Genomic DNA, 27250 nt, shown 5'->3' with positions numbered 1-27250 from the left:
GTCCTGACATAAACTTCTGATATCCATATTTTGGGTTAATGGGACTTTTTTAACCCTTACACAGCCATACTGAAACTGTATTGAAAATTTCTTGTCAACACTCTTAGGGGTCTTATTGAAAGTTAGGTTTTAGTTGTTTACTTTATTTCTGTTTCTTCTTCAGTCTTCTGTGTGGGAAACTGGACTAACTTTAATTGAAACTCATAAACCAAGGAAGGCTTTAAGTCATTTTGCCCGGTATTTATCAACTCTCTAGTTGGATTTAAGGAGAACTGAAAACCAGTGGATATTGTTATAAAGCTATAGCAGCTCCCATTACCTCCAGCCATCCAAAAGCACTAGAGTTGCCAAGTCTGCCATTTTGGGTGGGCACATGTCTTTTTATGTATGTGTATACATATGTGTGTGCTTGGGGGTAATTCTCAAATGAATAGCATGATGACAATTATAGCCCTTTAAGGCACGACTCTTCCTTTAAACAAGAGTCGGACAGGAACATTCTAGAAAATGTTTATTCTTCGAGGTAAGGAAACCGGTCTCGTTTGTCACAGCCTCTCTGATACAAAAAAAAAAACCCCGCCAGGGATATTTACCTCACGGAGGGGCAACGCGCAAACGCCAGTTTCCTAGGATGGAGCGTCAGCATGAAATATCAGCCAATCAGTAACGGGCCTGTGGGTCACGTGCTGCCCGCGTGCCCCGCGCCCTATTTTCTCCTGTGCGGAGCGCAGCGTGGCCGCCATTTTGTATTTGGAATCCCAAGCGAAGAGTGGTATTCGGTGCCGGTGTTTGCTGCGCTATGCCGAATAAGAAGGCGTCCCGGAACGCTTACTTTTATTTCGCGTTGGATATGATTCCGGAGCTGAGGCGCCGCGGGCTGGAGGTGTCTGGGGTGCGGGAGGCGATACCACATTGCTCCGAATACTGGGCGGTGAGTGGTCCTTGCAGGGCCCCGTAGTGTCAAGTGAAAACCTTATATCTAGGATCTGGTGGGCTGTATTGAGCAGTAAAGACATAATGTATAAACCATAAACGTGTGCCAATTCCTTTGAGTATCTTACACGTTGCAATACAAACTGCAGTGGATCCTGATCCCATAAGGACCAAAAAGGTATTTTATTTCCTCGTGGTTTTGGAGGCCAGACAGCCCAATGACATCCAAATAATTTCCGCAAACCACGTATTCACAGAAAGCACAGGTGGGATCGGTCCCGTATCAGATCCTCGCTTTAATTTAGGGCAGGCGAGAGTGTAAAACATTAGACGTGGGTAGCGAAGGAAAGCTGAAGTTGGTGGAAAGAGGTGTCTGAGTATGTATCGCAAAAGGTGGGATGAGAGCATTGGTGACAGCGGAGGTAAGAGTAGTGGCAGGGCGATGGGATGTAAATGTTTGTTTTTGTGTTTTTTTTTTTTGTATTTTTTTTTAAAACTTTACTTTTCAAACTGTTAGTGCAATGTTAGTTGAGTCACAATGACATCACTGAGTTCATGATATTTTTTAAAAAGTATATATTTTTCGTGATTTTTTTTTTTTTTTTTTTTTATTATTTTTTTTTTACTTTTTCTCTTTCATTTGTAATTGCAATGTGTGTAATCGACCAGCAGCGGTCGAAATAAGAGATATCCTGTCCAATGCTGACATCTCCCGTAACGGACTATATCCCTACATGCATCGGAAATTTCAGCGCAAATGCATGGATCCCAACGTCCATCACGGCACCTTAGGCTTTAATGTATAACAACGTGAACAAGCTCAAACGCGGCTCTCCTGGAAAATCTCCCTTTAATGAACTGCATATGATAGCTGTGCCGTCCCTTTACATGGTTGTGATGTCTCCCTTGCAGTATCCCCCCCCCCCATATCCACTTTTCTGGCCCCCAACCCCCATATCCACTTTTCTGGCCCCCAACCTACATGGTATATTTAACTCCAGTCAGCTTCATCCATGACTCTGCGTGCTCACTTGTCAGCGTGAGTGCTTTCCTGCCACTGATCGGCATCAAGCGTTGTCTGACCTGGGAGGTGGTCGGGGAGCTGCAGCTTCTTAGTACTTAAATTTTACACTCATGCTTACACATACTTACACTGACACACAGCTATACACACATACACTTGCACATACACATGCATCCACACAAACGTACACATTGCTTTACGTGACCCTGCTGTGTTTTGGAGCGGCCCTTGGGGCAATTGCCCCCCTGCCCAGCCTGCTCCTGATGCTGCCAAGCATAGTAAACAATCTATTCAAAGAAAATTAACTGGCTACATGGAAAAGAGTAGCCCTGTAAGCTGTCCTAATTTTCTATTTTATACAGTTTGCTACATGTTTTAAGCCCATATTGATCTTTGTGCTATAAATATTGTATACGTTATTTTTCTTAAAATCTAGTTGTTATCGGTCGAAGAAAAGGAAAAATATTCAGAAAAGGCACGGGGATATAAAGGCAAATCGGTGGAGCCGACACTTCCACGTAACTACCCTGACAACTGGGGCCAAAGAGAGGTAAGCACATCCAAATCCGCTAAAATCTAACGAGGGTCCAAGGAAAAAGTCACCAAGCTGATGTCATGTGAGTAAAATGCTGTGATGGCCTGTATGATGGTATCCATTTCCTTAGGTGTACGTTTAGTAGTAGTGATCATACACTAGAAGCTCGCAGGTTTAGATGTTTATTTTTTAATGATTGTTTTGTCACTTACAAATATATATTTGTAATGTAGGAGCCGAGGAAAGAGACATTGTATGCTCAAGGAGACGGTGCACAAGTTGTGTCATTGTATAAGCAAAATAAAGGTATGTGCATTGAAACATTTTGTTTTCCGGTATACAAAGATAACGAAATTAAAAGCATACACTAGCTATTAGGAATGTCATAAGTGATTATGTATTAATATCGCCTGTGCCTTAATCCCAGCAAGACACAAATAGAGGCGTCTTGAGAAAATTAATTTGATTTTAATTTGTTTTGCCTGGACTGCTTTGTGCAATTTACCAGCTCACTCCTCCCTTTGTAGTAGCAGGAGTTTTTTTGACCTCCTTAGGTAGTCTATCCCTTTAAGCTTGATTGCCCGCAAACCACCCTAATGTGTCCGATGCCAGCTGGGCAGGAGGCTTTAGGGGGCCATGAACAAGTAGTATTGTGCATATACGGCATACATGATAAAGCTGATTGTAAGCTTGTTTGAGCAGGGCCGTCATCACCTGTAGTCTCTAAGTCAAATTGTTATGTTACATACTACTTGTTATGTCCTGTCAACCCGTTGTACAGCGCTACAGAATTTGATGGCGCTATCTAAAACAATAAATAATAGCTGTCTGTCAGGATCTGAGATGCAATCACTAATATTGATCAAGCTGCATTTGTGGGTGAAGCGTTGTATACAGTACTCTGTACTGACAAGAAACCAGAGAGCAGATCTTGTTTTAATGAAAGATAGGGCATAAGATAGTGGAAACGTTAAAAACCACTCATAAAGACATGCATGTGTGTCTTTTTTTTTTTTTATTTATATATTTTTTATTTTTGGTAGGGATGGACCAAAATGTGTTTTACTTCCTGGACATATTCAGTCACGGAGAGATGCCGGCCATGTGTGAGCAGAGGTTTGTTCCTTGTGAGATTGGCTGCGTGAGATATTCTCTGCGCGATGGCATCATGGGCAGCTTCCACGAGTTCATAGATCCTGGTAAGATTTTATACCGACAATTTTATTGCAAAGTTCATGCGTGTCGGGGCTCCCCATTCCACGCAGACTGGAGTCCACAACAATAGTTGGAAAATCAAAGTGCCTCGCTGGTGTAATTATATTGAAGCCATCTGTAATGCTGCAGGCTTCTGACATTTTTCTTTTTCCTGTTTCACAGGAGAGCTGCCACGTGGGTTCCGCTATCATTGTCAGAACGGAAGTATGTACAAACTGCACATTTGGTGTCCATACGATAGTTTGTTTACAATTCCTTTGCCTACACTTCTCATGTAGAGCTTTGTCATGCATCCTAAAGTCTTCTTCACAGCATTTAGGTTAACAAGATTAATAAGTAGTTTTTGGGATCTCTAGCGTAACCATTAACCGCATTGAAGGGTATATCAGTGACAGTCAGTGTTAAGTAATCAATCTCCTGCCTGAACTTCAAGAAGAGAAAAACAAAACTGGTTTCCTAACTCTAAAACGGCAATCTTAGAACCCATATATCACTATTTCTTTCTTTGCGTAAACCCCTCGAAAACAAACGGTCCATATTTAAAGGCATTCGTTGCTCTTATTGTAAATAACTTATTGTTCTGCTTGTCTGGATGACCTCATTTCCTTTGTCCAATCCTGTTAATTGGTCAGATGTATTTTATGTCTTTATAGCTTATTTTAATCTCTACAGAACTGTAAAATGTGTTTGGGAGAAATGACAGATCAGCTTTAACTGCCTATGTTTAAATGTATGGTCTGTATGTGGTTTGTCTCTTGAAGCATTTCTTTCGGCCTGCAGGTGCAGCAACTCATCAGATTCCCATCTCTGGATTTGAGCTCGCTAATAATGACTACCATAACATGTTTCGTGGCCTCTGTGATTTTGTTAGTCCGGCCCCTGCCATGAAGGCACCCGTATTTTGCAAGGTTTGGTTAACATGGTACTACTTAACTGAGTCATAGCTCTGTTATGACTGTAAAATAGATTATGAACGTAGGGTTTTTGTTTTTATTACCTGCCTATCTGAAGTTTATCCAAACAGATGGTGATCGGAATATCTAATGCAAGAGGGTTCTAAAAAGTCATCCCTTTATTTCCTATCGCTTTATATGTACCTGTCATATGGTTCTTCTTGCAATAGTATATAGCCCTTTCTCTTGTTTGATTCCTGCAACATATATGTCCTACTTTAGTAGAGCTACAGAACTTACACTTTATACCCCCCCCAACTCTGGTCTCCAGCATGAAATGCAACCCTTCAGCACACACCAAAAAAGCCACAAAAGTACTTGCGGTCTTTCCTGCTTCTGACCCTAGTGTGACTCTTTGTGGGACATCCTTATACCACGCGTGCAGGGTAGACGCACAATACTATGTCCATAGCTCAGTGTCATCACCTCCAAAGTCCCCTTCGCTGTGCTACACCTTTCTTCACCTTCCCCATGTAGTTCAGGTAGAGATCAAATAATCACACGGGAACACAGCATTGCAGCTATAGGTTAGCCGAATAAGATGTGCAAACCCTGCATTTGCAGGTATAGTGTAAATAACACCTAAAAACAGCATTGCATGTTTCAGGTAAAATTCAACTGAAAATAACATGCAGACTCAGCATCGGGAGTATAGATCAAATAAATACTGCATGGAAACTCTAAATTGTAGGTCAAAATCTGGATTCTCCCCCCCCCTTTATCTCTTCCTTTTTTCTTTGATCCCCCTTTTGCTCGTTAATCGCTTTTTTTTTTTTTTTACTTGCAGGCAAACGATGCGTACCGAATTAAATGGTGTCTACAGTGGCTGGCTAAGAAGGCAGGCAGGTTTTCTGTAGTCTTATTTTAGTGATCCCACTCTGTTTTGATTTAAAAGAAAATACGCTCCTAAAGACAAACTGAATGTCAATGTTCCAAATGTTTTTCTTTGTTTTTTTTGTTTATAGGGATGGATAATAAATTTGAGCTGAATGAAGTAGAAAGTTTAATTATGAAACTTTATAAGGAAAAGCTTGAAGAGCCGTCTCGAGCCAGTGTTTGCCGCATGCTTGACGTAGTTCACTGGGATTACGCAAGTAACACGAGGTGACCCTGTAACGCTGTTTTCCAGATGATTAATTTACTCGGCATCATGTGGGTTTTTTTTACTTTAATTATTTTTGTTTCTTTCCCCCAGATGCGAATGGCATGAGGAAAATGATATGTGGTGCTGCGCTCTTGCAAGCTGTAAGAAGATGACGTACGTTTCACTTGCCGCTTACGTGAAACATTTTATTTCTGAAAACGGTTTGCTGCTGATTAAGCGAGTTTAATCAGCCATTGTGAAAATACCTTGCCTTGATTTTATAACCACTCTGATTTGCATAAACTGAAACAGGGTCTTCCCAATTAAGGGTTTAATGCCGTGTGCTCCAGAAAAAAGTAGCCTTTGCTTTTTTTGCCCTTGTAATTCTAAAGGATGTTTTTCCCTGCTATCGCCGGTGACACTTAGACTCCTCCTCCGTACCTGAAATGGTTGAGGGTTCCAAAAAATGTGTAACCCCCCTCAAGGTGGTCCTCAGTGGTTTTCCTGCCCCTACATCAGGTAGCGGGGTCTCTTTGGTTTCTTTTGGCTCTAGGGTAAGCCTGGAATAAGCCCCCTTGGTTGGAGGATGTCTAATTGAGCCTTTAAGCCTCTGGTAGGCTGGTGCTTCGCTGGCCAGGCTCTTTACCCAGGATCCTGTTGGGTCTGAATCGTTCTCCATTCACCCTGGATGCCCCCGCTTGGTACCGTAATCACCTGCTGACGCGCACCTTTCCCTGACCGCGGGCTGTGAGGCACACGATGAGCTCCTGTGTAAGTTTTAAGACCCTGGTGGCTGCAGCCTTCTCGTCTGGGGTCCTTGTTTGGTCTCTGGATGTCTATACTATACTTAAGGTTGCGCATGATATGCACTTCTGGTTTTGGTGCTGTTCTAACCCCTTGGTTACAATTGACTTGACTGGCCTATCTCGGATACAGAGCAGGTGTCAGTCTGTGAGTGTCACCAGGGATTAGCATGGAAAATAACTTTCCAGGCCCTTGTATTAGAAATTCATTCTAAATTCATCAAGTGAAAGCTGTGCCACTCTGGGCTGTTTATACAGCACCTTTTTAAAAAGCCAAGTGACGTGTATCCCGGTTCCTTGTCTACTGGTTAAGCCACACGAAAGCATCTCAAAAGCCTGAAATCCGCGTATTAAACATACTTTGTCTTGTTCGCTAGCTACTGCATAAGCAAAGCCCTGGCATCTGTTTACGGTATCACAATTACATCTGCGCATTTGCCGAGCAACGATGTTGTGAACGACGAGCATGCTGGGAACGAGAAAATTATTGTTCTTGATGCAAAACGTTTCCAAGTAAGTTGTGACTTTGTTTCTGGGTTCTTCAGATGTTACCGACCTCTACGACATCAATTGTTAAACTTAATTACCAACAATGATTTTGCCTTTATTTGCATTTTTTGGGGGGGGGGGTGTTAAACAAAATTATGCAAGATTTGAAGATTTTGAAGTCACACAGCCGATATAGCATGCAGTTGTAATTCCCGCTAGAGTGTGTGAGTTCATACATTTAGAATACATGAAGCCTTCCTGATGCCACATGGTCAAGATAATGCATTAAATGTATTTCTGTGCTGTAATTGGGGCATGGCTTTGTGTGGAGTTTGGGTTTTTGTTTTTTTTTTAACCAGGGTTATGTTACAATGTTTGTTTTCCAAAAATTGAGCAATTCGTGTGCTTTATAGGGCTTTCATTTTAAAGGTTTTGTAGACGGGTGGGAGGAAAAAAGGGAATTTTTCATGGTTTCACCTTCAAAAACTAGTCTTTTTTTTTTTTTTTTTTTTTTTTTTTTTTTTTTTTTTTTTTATTGCGCTGGTTATGTTTAGTTTGTCCTGATGTTGGAAACCCCTCATATACCCAGTATTTCCAAATATTTTGGTTACGACTAGGCTAAAGATGCGCATAGCTATTTTTTAAATGTCATATACTGGTAGTTGAGCTCCAATAGTAGCTAGAAAAAGCAAAACGGATGAATATATATATATATATATATATATATATATATGTTCACAACCCAAAGTATTGTAGTAGGGGATTTTAATACTTTAACCATTTTAGCACCAAACTGCTAAACAAAGCAGCATTTTTTATCCTTTGTAAAAAAAAAAAAAAAAAAAAAAAAAAAAAAAAAAATTATATACAAACATGGTATTACAGTAGATTTCTTTCCCACGGTATGTGCAAGCTTGTGGGGTCTGAAGACAAACAACCCCTGCAGCATTGAATGGGTTAACACAACATGTTCACTCTAAGTGACTGTAACTTTGTCCAGCCCTGCATATAAAGCTTCCTGATTTACCCTGCTTGATATTACACGTATTGGTTGGGTTACCGAGCTCACCTTTTTATGTTATGCTTGTTTTTTGATTTTAGAAGCAGACTAATAGGGGTCCGAAGTATTCCAGCGACTATCTTGGCACTTCAGGTAATCCACAAAAGGACTGGGAATTTATAGCAGTGGTTCCCCATATGATTGAATTATATGTATGTATGTTGCAAATTATGATTAACTCACAACCATGCCCCCCAACAGATTTGCTTGTGTGGTGGTGGGAGTTCAATAGGTGGTCATAATACACATTAAGTCACAATCAATGTGTTCTGACACGTCTAGAGAGAAGTCCCTCAGAACCCGGTGGGGTGCACCAGTCCCGAGGATGCGTTGGGCGCGGACGGGGCATTCTCAGACTCCTGGAAAGCTTTGCGATTTCACAGAATAAAAGCGGATGAAGCAGCACGCTTAATACTGGTATAAACAGTAAATGTAAGAATGTTCGTTTGATATTGACATAATTTCCGGTTTATAGCACTTGGTAGGATGGCTACTTGCAGAGGTTTCCTTTGTTGGCAAAATAAAGCCTATTACTTGTAAATAGAAGTGATTCTATTGTGTTCTAAATTAGTGACAAAAGTTTCCATGTCTTGATTTTTCTTAGTGTTTTGATAAATAATTTGTGTGCAGACATTCAGTATTCCTATGTAGTTATTGGTGTGTTTAAAGGAACATAATCACAGTATCACGAATGTTACATCCTAGATTATCCCTCCACCTCTTGTCGTTTGGTTCTGTATTAAAAGCAACATGTTCCTATGGTGTTGTCGTCCTACTCTGTTGCTCTATATATCTCACAAAATTCCAAATGCCCAAAGGAGGTGTGGGCAGGGTTGGGCTGGCCTACTGGGATAGCGTGAAATTTTCTGGGGCGCCGGCCAGGGGGATATAAATGGGAAATAATGCTGGGAATAGCGATGGAGGGGGATGATAGAAAGGGGATGGAAATTGTTGTGGGGAGGTATGAATTGGTTGGGGGGGCATGACATAAATGATGATGTGGGTTGGCGTGATGATGGTCAGAGGCAGCTCGACACATACATTATATGGACAAAAGTATGGGGACTCCAGGCTGTTACACAAACAGGGACTTATCACATTGCATTCTAAATAAACATTAATATGAAGCTGCCCCCCTTTTTCAGCTATAACGGCTTCCGCTCTGCTGTGAGGGCTTTCCACAAGATTTTCGAGTGTTTCTGTGGGAATTTTTGCCCATTCATCCAGTAGAGCGTTTGTGAGGTCTTCCGAGATGCCCGGCTTGTTAGATGGGGTTGAGGTCTGGGCTCTGTTCGGCCGGTCAAGTGCTTCCTCCCCAAACGCATCCAACCATGTCTGTATGGCGCTTGCTTTGTACGCTGGGGCACAGTCATGCTGGAATAGAAAAGGGTCTTCCCCAAACTGTTCCCACAGTGTTGGAAGCAGAGCATTGTCCAAATTGTCTTGGTGCTGAAGCATTAAGCCTTCTCTTCACTGGAAGCAAGGGGACCATCCCCTTTATCCAGTGAGAACTCCATACCATTATCAAGCTTTACAGTTGGCACGATGCAGTCAGGCAGGTAACGTTCTCCTGGCATCCTCCAAACCCAGACTCGCCCATCAGACTGCCCGAGAACAGAGATCCTTCACTCCACAGAACATGTTTCCACTGCTCCAGTGACAATGTGCTGTACAGTCGTGGCAAAAAGTTTTGAGAATTACACAAATGTTGGTCTTCACAAAGTTTGCTGCTTAAGTGTTCTTAGATATTTTTGTCAGATGTTACTATGGTATACTGAGGTATAATTATAAGCATTTCATACGCGTCAAAGGCTTTTATTGATGATTACATTAAGCTTGTGTCCCCCCCCCCTTTTTAAGACCCCTGCAATCTGCCGTCCCATGCTGTGAATTTACTTCTGGGCCACATCCTGACGGATGGCAGCCCATTCTTGCATAATCAATACTTGGAGTTTGTCAGAATTTGCGTTTTTGCTTGCCCACCCGTCTCTTGAGGATTGACCAAAAGTTCTCAATGGGATTAAAGTCTGGCAATGGACCCAAAATTTCAATGTTTTGTTCCCTGAGCCAGTTAGTTATTACTTCTTGCCTTTATGGCACGGTGCTCCATCATGCTGGAAAAGCCATTGTTCGCCACCAAACTGTTCCTGGATGATTGGGAGAAGTTGCTCTTGAAGGATGTGTTGGTACCATTCTTTATTCATGGCTGTGTTCTTAGGCAAAATTGTGAGTGAGCCCCCTCCATTAGCTGAGAAGAAACCCCGCACATGAATGGTCTCGGGATGCTTTACTGTTGGCGTCACACAGGACTGATGGTAGCGCTCGCCTTGTCTTCTCCCGATGCCCCCAAACAATCAGTAGGGATTCATCAGAGAAAATGACTTTAACCCTATCCTCAGTAGTTCAATCTCTGTACCTTTTGCAGAATATCAGTCTGCCCATGATTTTTTTTTTTTTTTTTTTTGAAGTGGCTTCTTTGCTGCCCTTCTCAACACCAGGCCATCCTCTGAAAGTCTTCTCCTCACTGTGCGTGAGGATGCACTCACACCTGCCTGCTGCCGTTCCTGAGCAAGCTCTGTACCGGTGGCACCCCGATCCCGCAGTTGAATCTACTTTAGGAGATGGTCCTGGCACATTCTTTGCAACAATTGAACGTCTCTCCTTGATTCCATAAATGGTTTATTTAAGTACATCAAAGTAGCAGCAATATCCTTGCCTGTGAAGCCCTTTTTGTGCAAAGCAATGATGACGGTACATGTTTCCTTGCAGGTAACCATGGTTAACGGGGAGAATAATGATTTCGAGCGCCACCTCCTTTTAAAGCTTCCAGTCTGTTATTCTAACTCAATCAGCATAACGTGCGTTAACGAGAGAATCACTGACGCTATGTCAGCTGGTCCTTTAGGGGCAGAGTTGAACTGCAGTGGAAATGTGTTTTTTTTTTTCCATGGCAAAGAGGGATCCCTCTTCATAACATTCTGAACTATATGCAAACTGCCATCATCTAAACGGTGGCAGCAGACTTTGTGAAGATTAATATTTGTGTCGTTCTCAAAACTCTTGGCCACGACTGTACCACTGACGCTTGTCATTGCACTTGGTAGGTGATCCAGTGGACTATTTATGTAATAGAGAAATAAAATGTACTGTATTTACTGTAAGTACATTTCCTGCTATGGATATTCACATTGTGGCTTTAGGATGGACCTGCCTTGATCATATTTCTCACACCTATGGAAATGGTAGCTGATTCCCATGACTCCTAAGCATTTGCTACAACCAAAGGATTGCGATGGGTTTAGGAATTCAGCAGCGATAGGAATGGGGTTCCCAATGTTTTATTTTCTCAAGACTGTCAATTCAGCACAGTATTCATCTAAAGGAGAAAAAAAAAGGGAAGATGTCAATGAGTTTCAGTATCTCAAATCACATTTGCTCCAGTTTTTGTTAATCACTGTATATAGATAGGTTTTCTTTTAGGATATGATACCACAGCGACCTCTACTGTTGCTTTTACATCATTACTGTTATGGGGGGATCCCATGTAATACTTCATAGAATGTTGCACGGAAACAGTGCCAGAGAGGTAAATTAACCTAAAAAAAAACAAAAAATGTACAGGTGTGCTACATGCAATATCTATTTTAGATATTCTCCAATGTATACCGTGTAACACCAGACAACTTAAAAAAAATGCAGTGATAAAGATCAATGCCATTGAAAAATATATATTATCTATATGGGCTATGCATTTTGAGACATATTTCAAATGCAATAACAAATATTAATAGTGTAATACTGCAACAAAAGGTAAAGTCAAAGTAATCTCAGAGGTAAGGCACTCGTGAGCAAAAGCAATATAATGTTCTGTCGTATGGGCTGATAGGGATAGGAGTAGATCACTTTTGGTTCCTTATGTGATTTGGGGGGGGGGTGTTGTGCAGATATACATCAAATCCAAATGCGCTGTATGTTTTGAGTCTGTCTCGCTCATCAAGCATTGATGTCCAAAACCATCTGGGACATAAAAGCAAAAATGTCCGGATGCTTTCTCGGATGTATTTGTTTGTTTGTGCTTTTCTTTTTGATGTATCATGTCTCAAGATCTCATCTTTGATTAGTTGGCCGATTATTTTCATAATCGATTAATCGGATTAAAAAAATAAATGTACGTTTTTTATTTGTTTAAAAGAATTTAATGAACAAACTGGATGTTAAAAACAAGCAGCAGTATCAAAATACTTTGAGAAAAATGCATTTCTTGTTTTTATTTCCCAACCTGCCCCCCCCCTTTATGCACATTTGAGTCCAGGCTTGCCACACTGCCTCACAGACATGCCTTATACCCCCCTATATGCCACTGTGCCCCCCTGATATGCCTCCGTGCTCTAGACTCCTTGGTGTCTAGTAGGGGTAGCGGATGAACATCTGTGTGATACGTGTAGACAACCCTCTGCTGCTGGCCGGCACTTTTGCTGGAGCTTCTATGATTGAGCGCTGGAAGGTCATGCGATGCCAGTGCTCCATCCTAGAAGCCCAGCAAAAGTGCCGGCCAGCAGCAGAGGGTTGTCTACACGTATCACACAGATGATAAACAAAACGGTGGACAAAGATGAGCATCTCCATTAGGATCCCACTGGTATTTTATGTAATATGGATGCTTGAGAACCTTTATAATTCTATTGATAGCAGATTGTTGAGTAAGTACATTCATGCTTGTTTCTTCTAGCGAGCCGGAAACCATGCTAACAAACTGTCTAAACTGTGCAAGCTCTTCTAAAATGGAAACACCAAGACAAATCTAGCAAGAATTAGCTAGTTCCCAAATAAATCTTCCTGCATCAGGCTAGGTTTCCATTTGAGTATTTTTTTGCAAAAACGCCCATAATAACGCCAATTCAGCCACACAGCGTTTTATTAGCGGTCAGATGTTAGCTGTTCTTCAATAGGAAATCGCACAATGCCATATCCACTTGGAGTTTTTCTGTTCGGCGTTTTTTCAGTCCTCTTTGGCATTTTTCTGCTTTTTTGGGCTCTGTGGCAGTTTTTCAAAATCGCAACATGTTGACACTCCAAAACCCAAGCCATGTGGGTTTTGCCTTTGCGTTTTTTTCCACAGTTACAAAACGGCAGGACCCAGGAAGAGGAAGAGCTGCCATTTTCCCAGTACTGTGGTAAAACTTTTATCTGCTTGTACACCGTGTGCTGTCTCTGTGTAATTAGCAGCATGGCACCCAGGATTGTCTTTGATGTGTCCAAGCTTATTCAACTAGTAAGTATCTCTTGCAATCTGCACCATCATTTAGGGCCTTACAAACCACAGAAAAGAGACAAAAGGGTCCGCCGGGGCGTTTAGGTAGAACTCTACCAAGGAAATGACATCAGGAGGGGGCAGATAGTGCCATTTATCCGAATCCTTTTTAGCTGGGTGAAAATTCTAACGTGTAAAGGCTGGAAAAACTGCTTAAGGTCAAAAAAAAAAAAAAAAAAAAAAAGCAATTTCCACAGAAAGGCTAAAACACCAGAAAAAAACGCCAAAACACAGGAGAATGCAGTGGCAGTTTTCTTGGCGTTTTTCCTGGCATTTTCATCAAGAAAATAAAACGCAGGAAAAATACCCAAGTGGAAACCTAGCCTCACTGCTCCGGTCATGTGAGTTTCAAGGGCCACACAGACACAGCTGAAAAATACGGAAAAAGCCTGCCACTAATAGTACGTTTTCATTGGAATGTCGCCGCATTACAATACAATCCATATCAAATCCGTCAATGTGAATAAAATGAAATGTTTATACAGGAGAGATTAAAAAACATCTAAAAACAGGTTCTGACAAACATCAAAATACATTAAAACTAAAATTGGGCTAAATGCCCTTGATATACTCATTTTCGGCTGCCATTCTGCGCAATTAAAAAAAAAATTCTAATCTGATGTAGATTTTACATTTATTTTATAAAATGTTATCAAATAAAAAAAAATTTGCAATAACACTTCTTCCAAACAGAAGATAATGCAGCATGACCATTTCGTAGGTAAATAACACCACCGATAGCCGTGAGCATCCAGGTTGATAAATGCATTGTGCCAACTGCAAGCAAATGTACGGATCAAGATACTAGAATGTGTTTATCAACGTCCCTGTGAGGCACGTAATGCAGAGAGACCAGCGCAATACAGACTACTTATTTTGCATATGGCATCACACGGTGAGGTCATAAAATTAATTAAACTGCAGGGCAGAAATGATTCAAATGCCCTGCATAAAAAAAGGTGAAATGTGGTCATCCTGGCATAAAATTAATTTCCAAATTGTTTATACATTTATTTACACTGACCTTTTAATTACATTATCACCATACCAAAAAAAAAAACACACAAATATACAGTTCCATCCTCTATGGTTCTTGTCATCAAGCCTTAATTTACACCAGAACTCCAAATATTTGTAAAACGGTGTAAATTCTTACAACGTGCGGCAGCCAATACATTCACAGAATTTCCTCTGCATTGATGAACACTCAGACGCAGTATTGAAAAAAATTGACAATGAAAACATCAGATATATAAAGTTTGTGCATAAAAAACTATTCTTGGTCGGTTTTCAGTTCTCTTTAGGCTTCTACGGGATCAATAACTAAACGAGGTTTATTGCCCGTTGGCAATGGAGGTCCAGCTCGTTGCGCATTATTGTTCTGATGAGCGTCTTCATCGTCGTCATCGTCATACTCCTCTTCGTGGTAATTACGCTGCTGAGCCTGGGGTTGTTTTTTAGCCTGTGGTTTCTCCTCTTCCTCCTCTCCATCTTCATCTCGGTACCTAGAAAACAAAAAAAAATATATAAAAATGCGTAATGATTACATTTCGTTTAAATATAAGCGTCCACACGGCATTGCTCGTCTTGCACAATTGTATATTTATATAGCGCCAACAGGTGTCCCTATATGTATGCCTTCTGTAAAAAGCTGGTAATGTAGGTAGGAGGTCCCTGGCCCATAGAACTTACAATCTAAGTGTTTTTTTTTGCCCAGTCACTGTAGTCACTATAAAGAAACAGAGCCTGCTGGCAGATCAGCCCCATTCGGCCCCCGTCTAGTCGCCCGTTTCTCCTGCTGTAAAGACTCAAACCTTAACCAGTCGTTGTTCTCGTCTTCAGGAGCCGTATGCCTATCCCATGCATGTGTAAACTCCCTCACTGTATTACCCTCTACCACTTCTGCTGGGAGGCTGCTCCACTTATCTACCCGTTTTCCTTACATTCCATCAATGCCTCTGACCCTCTAGTTTTGAATGACAGCCTCATGTTCTAACATTTCCCCTTATTCGAAGGGGAAAAACTCCAGTAATGCCATTAAAAAGGGAATAGACCCCTTCCCAGTATTCAGCCTTATCGCACGCGTTCCATTCTACTTATACAATGTTTCTGAATCACTAATGGTCATGGAAGCCAAGATCTGTGGCTAAATGTTACAGGATTTGCATTATTTATTCAGTTTCGCGTTCTCTAACTTGTTCCCCACCACCTCCTCTACAAAAGGATGCCGAATCAGCAGCGTACGGCAGTAAGAACTTAACGAGGCGGATTAATCACGAAGATCCTGAGAAAGGGAAGTTAAGTCGGCTGCTCCTTAAGGAAGGCTTTTATTACCAAGACATTGCTCACCAATAAACAGGTCTATTTAGCATAAAGCACTGCAAGAATGTACAGGTTGGGAGAAATCACGGAAAGAAAATACCTCCGGTAATGAAATCGGATAATAAATTCTGCTTCCCTTTCCCACAGCAGCCACCCGCTACCCCATTAATGCACAATTTCACTTACGCCATCTCGTAGTCCTCTTTATCATCCCGGTCTCTGCAGCAGCAGCAATAGACGATTATCCCAATAACGATAATGCCGGCAACACTTCCACCGATGATCCCAGCGTAGAACCCGATGTTCATGGACGCTGTTCACCAAAAAAGGACATTTATTAAAACTGCCTATATTGTAGTAACATAAAAAATTAACGATGTCATAAGGGAAGGAGCCTACAACTTAACGGGACATTTATAGCGTCCCATATGTAAATATTGTACCATATATTTGGACTTTTCCAATTTCAAACACTTCTGGCAAAAGGCAAGATTTTATCTTTTTTTTTTTATGCATGGAATATATGCTATGATTTTTAAAGCCATTTTATAAGAGCGCTGAATTTGTTCCTTACGTGGCATAACGGCCAGGGTGAGATTACAGAAGTCCTCCCCGATTTTGTTGGTTGACGTGCAGATGAAATACCCAGAAGAATCCACCGAAATATTCTTCAGAGTCAATTCTCCTCCCTCTGCATATATAAAACAAGTCTTGCATTAGAGAAACATCCGGCCACAATTTATATAATGAAGTTTAGACTTGATCACAGCGTTCTATTCCACCACCAAGGATGGCAACCCTAGTCTGGAACCCAAACCCTACCTACAGCCTGTCCCTCTAGCATTATGCTTACCTATCACAGCGGTTACTGGCAGCTGTCTAGGTACATCTTGTGGTGTATAGCTTTTCCACGTGTATTGAGGCAATGGGGAGCCTTCTTTGGAGGAACAAGTCAATTTGATCACCTGACCATATTCTGCAGTCCCAACAATCCCACAGTCTGGCTTGGACGGAGCCACTACAAAGGGAAACACATTGCGCGGTTATTAAGAACGTCAAATGAGGAAAGCGATGTTGAATCAATGTTTTTCGATCTCCATAGGACCCTCACTCCAGCTTGAGTGGGAAGGAAGGTGGAGGTCATTGCAGCTGAAGACACATGTCTCCAACAACATGGCTTCCCTTGCAGTCTACCAGTATAGGACGTTGTATCCAATATTATATATATAGGACATTGTATCATGCACAGACCACCAGGACCAAAGACTTTGTGGAGAGGTCTGTGTCAGCGGCTGCAAGAACCCCACCTGAAGGCTATAGAGACTGTTAAGGGGGTCTGGAAGGACAGTTATGGTGGGTCCTTAACCCCTTAAGGACAATGGGCGGTCCCTAAACCCATTGAAAACAATGCATCTTGAGCCCGTACATGTACGGGCTTTGCCATTAAGGGGTTAAGGTACTCTGCCACTTTTGCTCAGCATTAAATCAGCCCTGTAGACTGTTGTGGTTATATACAGGAGGATTCTTTTTTTCAATGACAAAAACGTGCAGAACGTGGGAGCGTTCATACAAGCCAATAAAAACAGATAATTACAGCTCAAACAAAGCAATCAATTCAAATTCTCTGCCACATTAGCAGTTCTGGATTATACTTAACATTTCGGACAGTAGATTTGTTCAGCTAATGATTTGGCGTTTCACTGTCAACCATATGGCACCTAGAAAGTTTGTCCATAATGCACAGCGACAAGTTTCTCAATAAAGCAACACCTAATCATGTGTTGAATGTGGGATACAAGAAGAATGTAATACTAATGCTCCATCCATCAACTTTTTGTTACTAAGCTGACCACACATGATCACCTTGGAAGTGTAATTTTCCTGGCCCACAAGACTTACCCAAGACAACCAGATCCAACCTGGCCATAGGGGTTCCTTGCCGATCTCTGGGAATGTTGACCTCACACTGGTACGTGCCATTGTCATCCATTGTCAGCTGGTCAATGGAAACGGTGGCATCATTGACGTAAACGTTGCCGGTGAATGAAACTCGCCCATCATAAGTACTTCCAGTTGTGTTTATACTCCCGAAAAACGCACTAATCACTTCATTCTACGAGAAATGGAGGGGGAAAAAACACTTGTCGAATGTACGTACAAAAAAACATGTCGATGGCTAGAAACTGATAAATTTAAATTAAATAAATTAAGAATGTATCACAGTAAACACGTTCAACATATGAAATGGCAGAGAGGATCACTATTTTTTGGGGCTGGGATGAAAGGCGCAGCAGGGTACAAGGCTTTTCCAGAACTTTTAATCTGACTTTTCAAAGGGTTCCGTTCCACTAAGACAAAACAGTAATTGCATTAAATTTTGGATCATTCAAGAAATATTTATGGAAGGGTTTGGGCGTTAAACAGGACTAGTAATTACGCTCATAATGCTACATTTAACTGCAAAATGTGTTAAATTAAGCAGCAGTAGGTGCATCAGCGTGGCCGACAGACGTTCCTGCGCAGACGCAGGCTACTTTTTTCCTGCCGTTAATATTACCTGGTCTGGAAACCGTTTCCACATAACATTGGCCCCGGCTTTATCCGTCGCGGTCGTCTGGTAGGTGCATGGCAACGACGCGCTTTTTCCTCGGGCCGCTTCGATTACTTTCCGAGGCGTTTGTACATTAATGGCAGAAACAGACACCAACGCTGCAAAGGAATTTAGAGAATTTAGAAAGGGAAAAAAAAAAAAAAAAAAATACACAAAACAAACAAACAACCCACATAGAACCCCCCCAGTTATTAAAGTGTATCTAAAAACATTTGTACTTTCAGAATTGTGTTATTGCAATAGCTAAACTCATGGGTTTTGTCACCTGAAAGAATAAAAACCATCAAATACAACCCCCCCCAAAAAAAAATAAACAAAAAGTCACCCTGTGGCATTGGAACCACAGCCTATTGCGCAATCAGGCTCCCCAGTGAACAGCCGCTAGGGTGACCAGATCGGCCACGTTTTCCAGGACACAAGTTTTATATTTTGCTAACCAGCCCAGATAAAGTGCTGCCCTGACTAATTGGTTCCCTTCCACTATTCTATACATCCCACAGGGCAGCACTTTACCTGCGCGGTCATCAATCTGTAAAACGTAAACGTGTCCTGGAAAACATGACCGACATGGTCACCCTATGTACCGCTACAGAGATCAGGGGTAGCCCCAAAAGCACTTATTTCAGAGGAGGGGTGCGAACAATCAGAGCCTATATGCTCACCATGGATGATCGATCAGCAGGGGCAATGCCCTGGGTCAAGCCTAGAACATAACCCAAACTGGTCACTGCTGTACTTTTTTTTTTACATATTATAACAAGGAAGTGGAAAAGTTTGCTACATTTTCTTAGGTCATCACAGGCAAAAAAAAAAAGGAAACCAAAAACTAAATACGATTTATGAGACAATATATCGTCAGGAGATTGTCACATTTGAGATAAAACATTTTTTTTGGTTTCAGCTTCCTCACGTCGCTATTCATTATGAATCACCAACACCGGAGAGTTTCTCCAACAAGAGCTGACTAGAACAGGTGCGCCGGGTCACATGATTTAGCCTGAAAACTTGTGTGTAAATGGGGAACTTTGGTATCTATGAAACCTATAACCTGCCGGCAGAACAGACAAATACGGCCCCGTCTAGTCTGCACGTTTCTCCAGCCGTGGCGACTCAAACCTTAGTCGTTGGTCTCTTCTTCATTCATGAGCCACGTGTCCTTCCCGTCCCCTCACTGCATTAACCTCTACCACCTCTGCTGGGAGTCTACCTACTACGTTTGTGAGTTATGCGAAAGCCAACTTGGGCAGCCCGTTTCTCAAAATAATCTAATATTTTAGAAACCACAGCAATACAATATCTTACAACCGCTGGCGGAACCGGCAGGAGATGTTACGGTTACTTGTTCCTGTCTCCTCGTACCGATTGAAAATAGTTTAGAAAGGGCCCTTCCGGCCAGGAGAGGTGTGGACCAGGTCGAGAGGGCCCTTTGTAGACTATTTTGAACCGGCACGGGGAGACAGGAATGTATCGGAGTCATGTGACCCCGCAGTGAAACCCAAGGCCGCCCGCGCAGTGAGAGTAGCCAGAGATAACGCTGTGGGAGCGGTGAGAGGTAAGCAGGTGCGAGGGGTGTATCCGTGTTTGTATACATGTGTGTGTGAGCATGGGTGCGAAATTCCTTCCACAATTTTTTTTTTTTTTTTCTGTAAACTCATTAGAGCCGGGCCCCCCTTACCTGTTTCAGTAACTTGAATTATGTTATATACTACTTGTTATGTCCTATTTACACATTGTACAGCGCTATGGAATGTGATATTGCTATAAAAAAAAAAATAAAAAAAAAAAATAAAAAAGAATATGTGAAGTTTATAGGAGGTCGACTCATCAACGCAAATCCTAGCAGCATATAAAACATCTCACATAACGCAGAGTTGACCGGGATCATACTTGGAAACTCCCAGCTGGGATGGGTCTAGAAGAAAACAAGAATACGGAATGACAAGAAATAGACCATTCAGTGACAGAGGGGGGAAAAAAAGAAATTCAGAATTTCTGTGAGGGTGCCATTTAGAACGGGACATTTTTATTGAGGTTATTGACTAAAGGTGATAAGTCTGGTTTATTCTTTAAAGTTCCAAAGAACATATATACATACATACATAATCTCAAGATCTCTGTGAAAAATCAAACTACCGGAACACCGCCGCAAACGTACAGCAGCCATTTAGGGCAGGAATTCCAGAAGCATTTCAGGCCGGCGTGTCAGAACGCGCCACCAGCGACTAAGATACACACATTCTAGATCGTAAAGGGGTTAATCGGACAGAAGCCGTTTAAATTTATGCAACAATTCGACATCTAAAATTCTTTTTTTTTTAAAAAAAAAAATTGTGATTATTGAAAAAAATAAAAACATGAAAAAATAAAATGTTTAGCTAGACATTTCCAATCGAAATTCTGCAAGCGGAAGACTTCTGGGGCTTCCTACAAAACTTTTTTTTTTTTTAAAGATTGTGGGGTACAATCCTGATGCTCAAGGACAACTTGGGTGTTTGAGACCTAAAAACTGCAAACCTCGCTGCTTTACTCAAAAAGTTGGCTTTCGTACTGCTCAAAGGGTTAATGGATCAGAACTTCCATTGCCTCAGCTGGCTATTTTAGAACATGCCTGGAGTGGTTTGTCGTTATCTCATTTTCTAAATATACACAAAATACATGGCCGCCTTGTTTAAATTTATGCAACAATTCGACATCTAAAATTCTTTTTTTTTTAAAAAAAAAAATTGTGATTATTGAAAAAAATAAAAACATGAAAAAATAAAATGTTTAGCTAGACATTTCCAATCGAAATTCTGCAAGCGGAAGACTTCTGGGGCTTCCTACAAAACTTTTTTTTTTTTTAAAGATTGTGGGGTACAATCCTGATGCTCAAGGACAACTTGGGTGTTTGAGACCTAAAAACTGCAAACCTCGCTGCTTTACTCAAAAAGTTGGCTTTCGTACTGCTCAAAGGGTTAATGGATCAGAACTTCCATTGCCTCAGCTGGCTATTTTAGAACATGCCTGGAGTGGTTTGTCGTTATCTCATTTTCTAAATATACACAAAATACATGGCCGCCTTGTTAACCAATAACAGAAACCTCAGTATAAAAATATATTTTAGGTAATTTTTCCTACTTTTGTAATATAAAAATGTCATGCTTTAAAAGATAAGGAGGGGACGGATTTACGGAAATGTTTTTTTTTACTGCGTTTTGCCCGACGAAGGACAGAGAAAGAGAATCCGGTTTTTCTGGTTTGACGAGGAGCCTCTCCTCCCCTGGCAGCTTTGGGCTGGGATTCCAGAGTTCAGCGTTTACGGCGGTTTCAGAGACACAAAATGCTCAATCAACTCATTGTAGGATCCGGTTACTGCGATTCCTCCACCAATCGGAGATTCAAACCATTCCCCAACCAAATACCCGTCTTCACGCAACTCCCATCCGCCATATTCACAATACAATGGTCAACAGCATACAAATATGGAAAGAGATGGGAGAAGCTCCTCCAAATAGGAAGATACTTTGTTTTTACTGAGAAGGTGGTTCATAGGTGGAACAGTCTTCCAGCAGAAGTGGTAGCGAGTAATACAGTGAGGGAATTTAAACATGCTAAGGTTTGAGTCGTAACAGCAGCTGAGACGGGCGACTAGACGGGGGCCGAATGGTCTACTTATCAGACACCAAATTCTAGATTTCTATATTGGACTACAGTTCCCATGCTCACCCAGACTAAACGATTGGCCGTATACTGTGATTTAAGTCGGTTATGCCCTCCACCCGCCAATTTCCTTATATACACCCCCCCACACACACACAAATTTCTTATAATTTTGTTGCATTACAGAATTAAAAAAAAAAAAAAAAAAAAAAAAAGCTATAAATTAAACATGATGAGATAGTGACGGTCATTTATTTAACGGCTCTGAATTTTGAAAGCTTTATAACCCGAAACTGGTTTAAGAGACAGCAGGAAGGGAACATTTACAGGTAAAGAGGCCCCAAACCCCCGAGGCAAGGGTTTTAAGTTTCTAGTTCCAGGGAACCACATGCACACCGGGTTTCAGGTGATCGGTCTAGCATGACATCAGTTTGTTATTTTGCACGCGGTCTACGAGCTTTCGTAAACTGTGGTCAGATTTACATGGGATTCCGGGTGGGTGGAGCTTGATTGTAATATGAGTGACAGCTGGTTAAAAGGATGGCAATGCCCCCGAGGAGCAGGGAGTTATAGGTTATGGAAGATGCCTGAAGCAACTCTAGACTTTGGCTCTTGCATGATAGATCTGTTACCCCTGAGCCCATAGACACTTTTTTGCCTTATTTGCCACATTTTTTGAAGCAGTCTCTCCCAGACCACAAAGAGACTTCACTGGGAGTCTATACTGTGAATTTGGTGTCACCTAGGCTACAAAGCAGAGGCATAGTTACCACGATTCTTGGACCCGCTGACAAAAAAAAGATGGTTGTATTTTGTCACCGATAGTATGTAAACGGGGATGAGGTTATGCAAAGTAACTGCCTTTGTTCGGTGAAGCTCGATGGGAGCTGCAGTCAGCAACAGAGAAAACATGAGAATATTGGAAATCTAATTTCCCTACCTATTCACTCATCGGCTGAGAGTTTTGAGATTTACAGACCAACGCATGGCGTCAGACGCTGCTTGGTGAATGCCAAATATCTTAGTCTGGTATAGACTGTCGAGCAGCATTGGATCCAGATAACGTGTCTGGGCTTAATGAGGCCCTTTTCTGCTTAATAGGCCTATGACTCCGCGTCACTAGACATGAAGACACTTTAATTGTCCTTCATACCGTCATATTTTAAAAGCCTGTCAACAGAAGATTGTAAGCAAGTAACTAGGGAATCGGTGATGCCCGGAAGCTTTTGGGGCCAGAACTCGCTACAAAAACCTCAACTTTGTTTAAGATGCCCCAACATTTTAGGTTTAGGATGAGCCAAGAATATGCAGAACATGTACATGTATGCCAGTCAGCAGCACCACGGACACATCGGCAGGTACAAGTTGGCTGGTTCTCTTGAATGCAGAATAAAGACAGGGATGGAAACGTAAAGGTTGCAGTCCCTTTCCATTCACAGCTCCGTTTCCATTATAAAGGAAGATTCAATTAGATCCAAAAAAATTCTATTTGTGAGCGGATTGGGATGGTGATCTCCTGGAAATGACCTCATCACACGCGAGGAGGTCCCATATTGCTGAAAAGGCACAAATTGTGGCCTTAGTTTTGGCAAAACGCAACTTGCCGCTACATGGCATCAAATAGCGTGAAGCGTCCCATTCCGAGTCCGTGTATCGCCAAATTGCAGCTTTATTGTGGACATTATATGGCTTGAGGTGAGGGACATCCGATATCGTCGTGGTCGGGGGTCCTGCTGGGAGAGGAGATGCAGAAGTGCTCTGAAGACGAAAGAAATGACAGCTTCTGCCCATGGAGAGAGCCCATAAGGGAGGGCACCCATAGAAAACCTAAAGATAAGGTTATTTATTTTTTTATAAACACAGTTTCACCAAACACTACTAACCCTCCAAATGGTTACGCGATACATTACTTGTCGTAAGATGCCCATTGTGTAAAAATATTGTACTCAATAGACGGATGAAGCCTGTTATACAAGATCAAGGCTACTTTTTTTTTTATTATTATTATTATTATTTCTATACTTGGCAATAACCCGCGACTCGTGGCTGACCTCCGGACCACCGTGCCAGTTCAGTGCCTTTTCTCGAAAAGGGGTACAATGCAATCTTTTCGTTGGATGCCCCCCCCTGTATTTACCTTCACTTCCGCTTAGTAATAAAACAAGGGGTTAATGGAGTAACCAGTTGGCCCAAGATATAATAACGAGAGGGTGAACCATCACAATGGATCCATACACAGATTACTCAAGAGCAAAACACAGAGCCACATACTTGAGTGAATGAGAATTAACCCCATGTTTATCTACAAATACAGATTTTTAGGAGATAACTTTAACTCTAAAAACAAACAACCTATAACTCGTGACTAATTTAATATTGATGGTAACAGTCACCTTATACATTATGGATCATACCATCTTACCGCACCCGCCATCCAAAACAAACAATCTATATAACAAAAGGCGGAACCACCCGATACGATGAAATAAAACTAAAAATATAGTCACAGAATCTCAGAGTTTAAAGGACAACAAAACTACAACCCGGGTGTTATTTAGATAAAACATTCTTGCTCAAATATGCAAAAGTTGTGTTGTTGCCATAGAAACAAATGAAAAGCCCCCGTTGATTGAACCAGGGAATCGGCGTTAAGATGGCTTTTCAACGTTTGCGCCGGGATCCCTTTTTATACATAAACCCTTATGTACCTGCAACATTTAACCATTGCAATGCCAACAAGTGCATTATGGGACTCCTCTGGCACACTTAGAGTTAATTTGAGTGTAAAATGTCACTTTCCACTTTTGAAACTAGTTTAACGAGAGTAAATCTGGCCACTTTCTCCATACCATCTCCCTCTTCACCCCACTCCTAGATTGTAAGCTTACATGCCAAGCCCCGTTTACCCAACATATTGGTTTGTCTTAGCATCTCCCCCTGCCTTCGTACAGGTTAGCGAATACACCCCTAAACCAGGAAACTGTATGACGAAGATCATCTTTTAACTCCCTGGGTTTCCTGCATTTTGGGAGTCACTACAGAGAACGCTTGCATGGTCATTGAAGGGTTAACACCGTTAAGAAGCCTGAGTTCAGCTGGTTTCGGCAGTTTGCCCCCAGGCAGGTAAAATGGGAGGAGCAGCGAAACCGGTTACTTTCAGAGAATTTTCCCCATTTTACCTGCCATGGTGGGCCGCCATGCTGCATCAGACACTAAGACCCCAATACTTCAATAAGACGCGGGCCGAGCGCCACGACCTATCGTACGTAAATAGCAGGGTATCGGAACGCGTCGACGTGCTCCCAATACCAGACTGCTGCTGTAAAGCCAGGGGTAAATAAAAAAATAAAACATCTCGCCTAGTAATATATTTATGGATGGCACCAGTCCGAGCTGCAAACGGCCCATTTTGTGCCCCCCCCCGTGCCGCCGACACCTGCACCCTTGACAGGTACGGTCATCGTATGAGCGAGTTCCATGTCGCCAACCCCTAGGAAGGGATTACGTGGTACAAGAGCGAGGCCCTTCGCCCCCTGTCGTAACCTCGCCGTGGTATCTGCTGGCGCTATACAAACGAACGGAATTTGATTCTGTAGAGCCGGGTGTTAACGCAGCGCTGCGGAATACATTTCCTCGTAAAATCGGGTTATTACTCTTTTTATAATAAAATAAAACATATTACGGTACGTAATGCGTGTAAGTGAGGGAAATGCGTGGGTTTGGTAGCGTGAGTGACGAGCTTTATATGTCATGTATGTGAATTCAAAAGGAAAGGGCAGGGCCCGGCGCATTTAAAAAAAAGTTTTTTTTTTTTTTTTTTAACACGCTGTTTACTTTTTAACCGTTTGGAACGTTTGTTTTTTTTAGTTGGCTTCAAATTTTAAACCAATTGTAACTTTCTTTACGAATCAGATAAGGAAAGCTTTTGAAACGAACAGAACGCAAGTATCCACACGAAACATTCCCGCGGGGATACATTGTAGATCACCGGCCCGCTCCGGCAACTGGATGGCAACCTTAGGTTTTAATGGATTTCAAGATTAAAGGTCGGGGGGCTACGGAAAATCTCCATCAAAGCTGTGCCATAAGCTAGGAAACACTTCATGTTTTCACAACCCTTTGTGTACCCGCTGGCTACAAAGAGTTAAAATGCACCCGTACAAGCTTTCAATAGGAGAAAGCAAAGTTTCGGTCTCAATTCACTTATTCTCCTCAGTTTCATCCCCGTTTATTGACCCCCCCTCCTGCTTTAGACCACATTTTATTATTTCCTTATAACTTTATAAAAGCATTCGCTTCCCACTTTCCTTCCCTAGAAGCCAGCAATAAATAAACGCCCCTACTCCGCAGCTCGCTTCATCTCTCATTTTAAGAGAAATATAATATTACACCAAACTCTTACTTTACATAGAGGGTGGTAGATAAGTGGAGCATCCTCCCAGCAGAGGTGGTAGAGGGTAATACAGTGAGGGTATTAAACATGCATGGGATAGACATACGGCTCCTGAATCTAAGACGAGACCAACGACTGATTAAAGTTTGAGTCTTTACAGCAGGAGGAACGGGTGACTAGACGGGGGCCAAATGGGGCCGATCTGCCGGCAGATTCTGTGTTTAAGTCAGAAGGAAATAATAATCACACACCAGGGAACTCTGATCAGTTTGACCTCCGACATCTTATCAAAGAACAAAGTTTACCTTTACGCCTCCTATCAGGTTTTTAATCTACTGCGCATGACCTTTACCAGGCGGGGCAGATCAACTAAACGCATTAATATATAGGAGAGACGGGGCGGGGCTGGAAGGCGATCCATACGTTTCCTCGGCTGATCAGGGATCGTTACCGGTTATTAAGGAACTCACCTGCCCCCAGAACCAACACGAGGAGTCCTCTCCCGGGTAATTCCATGATCTCAGGAGCCGGCGGATCCCAACCTGACGAGCGAACGGCCGGGACACAAAATCACGAGCGGAACGCGGCCTCTCCCTACCTATCTCCTTACTGTGAGAAAGCCTCCAGGTACCGACCAATGGGAGCGCTCCTTATCCTCCTGCCACGCCCACTGCTTAAGCAATCAACCCCTCCCTCTCCTTTAGGAGGCATCGGGCACCTTCTGCACGGGAAGAAGGTTTTAAAGAGACGGTAACCACTAATTGCCCCCGCCATGAATAATACACGTAGGATGATGATGTGCGTCAGATGTCTACGCGAGCCGCATTAGAGTGCAAGCTTTTTAGGCTACTTAGGGTTCAGTAGCTTTGTTCAGAGAT

The 27250-nt window shown here is 42.1% G+C and overlaps 2 protein-coding genes across 2 annotated transcripts; one reads left to right on the top strand and one right to left on the bottom strand.

Moving 5' to 3' along the window:
* The first annotated feature begins 744 nt into the window (after positions 1-744).
* On the top strand, positions 745-8848 carry MAEL (maelstrom spermatogenic transposon silencer). Its single transcript, XM_053454251.1, has 12 exons — positions 745-931; positions 2394-2507; positions 2726-2798; positions 3536-3691; positions 3870-3911; positions 4488-4615; positions 5448-5502; positions 5626-5764; positions 5856-5918; positions 6925-7060; positions 8138-8180; positions 8379-8848. Exons 1-12 carry the CDS (start codon positions 800-802, stop codon positions 8492-8494), a joined length of 1197 nt encoding a protein of 398 aa, XP_053310226.1. The 5' UTR covers positions 745-799; the 3' UTR covers positions 8495-8848.
* Positions 8849-14404: 5556 nt separating this feature from the next.
* Positions 14405-26982, bottom strand: GPA33 (glycoprotein A33). The gene is made up of 7 exons (XM_053455497.1): positions 26843-26982; positions 18287-18438; positions 17629-17842; positions 16583-16747; positions 16304-16420; positions 15916-16042; positions 14405-14912 (listed from the first exon to the last, which is right to left on the bottom strand). Exons 1-7 carry the CDS (start codon positions 26886-26888, stop codon positions 14708-14710), a joined length of 1026 nt encoding a protein of 341 aa, XP_053311472.1. The 5' UTR covers positions 26889-26982; the 3' UTR covers positions 14405-14707.
* Between the last annotated feature and the right edge of the window lie 268 nt (positions 26983-27250).

The sequence above is a fragment of the Spea bombifrons genome, chromosome 2, assembly GCF_027358695.1.
Source record: "Spea bombifrons isolate aSpeBom1 chromosome 2, aSpeBom1.2.pri, whole genome shotgun sequence".
NCBI classification, from domain to species: Eukaryota; Metazoa; Chordata; class Amphibia; order Anura; family Pelobatidae; genus Spea; species Spea bombifrons.
Note: the sequence above shows the minus strand (reverse complement) of the source record. Positions and strands in the feature narration are given on the sequence as shown.

Bases quoted from the DNA above. Each gene is read 5' to 3' on its own strand.
- GPA33 (XM_053455497.1), bottom strand. From the start codon at position 26,888: ATGGAATTACCCGGGAGAGGACTCCTCGTGTTGGTTCTGGGGGCAG. The intron at 18,439-26,842 runs GTGAGTTCCTTA...ATTCCTTTGCAG, and splicing joins CGTGTTGGTTCTGGGGGCAG to CGTTGGTGTCTGTTTCTGCC. The intron at 16,748-17,628 runs GTAAGTCTTGTG...TTCCCTTTGTAG, and splicing joins GTTGGATCTGGTTGTCTTGG to TGGCTCCGTCCAAGCCAGAC.
- MAEL (XM_053454251.1), top strand. From the start codon at position 800: ATGCCGAATAAGAAGGCGTCCCGGAACGCTTACTTTTATTTCGCGTTG. The intron at 5,765-5,855 runs GTGACCCTGTAA...TCTTTCCCCCAG, and splicing joins GATTACGCAAGTAACACGAG to ATGCGAATGGCATGAGGAAA. The intron at 5,919-6,924 runs GTACGTTTCACT...CTTGTTCGCTAG, and splicing joins GCAAGCTGTAAGAAGATGAC to CTACTGCATAAGCAAAGCCC.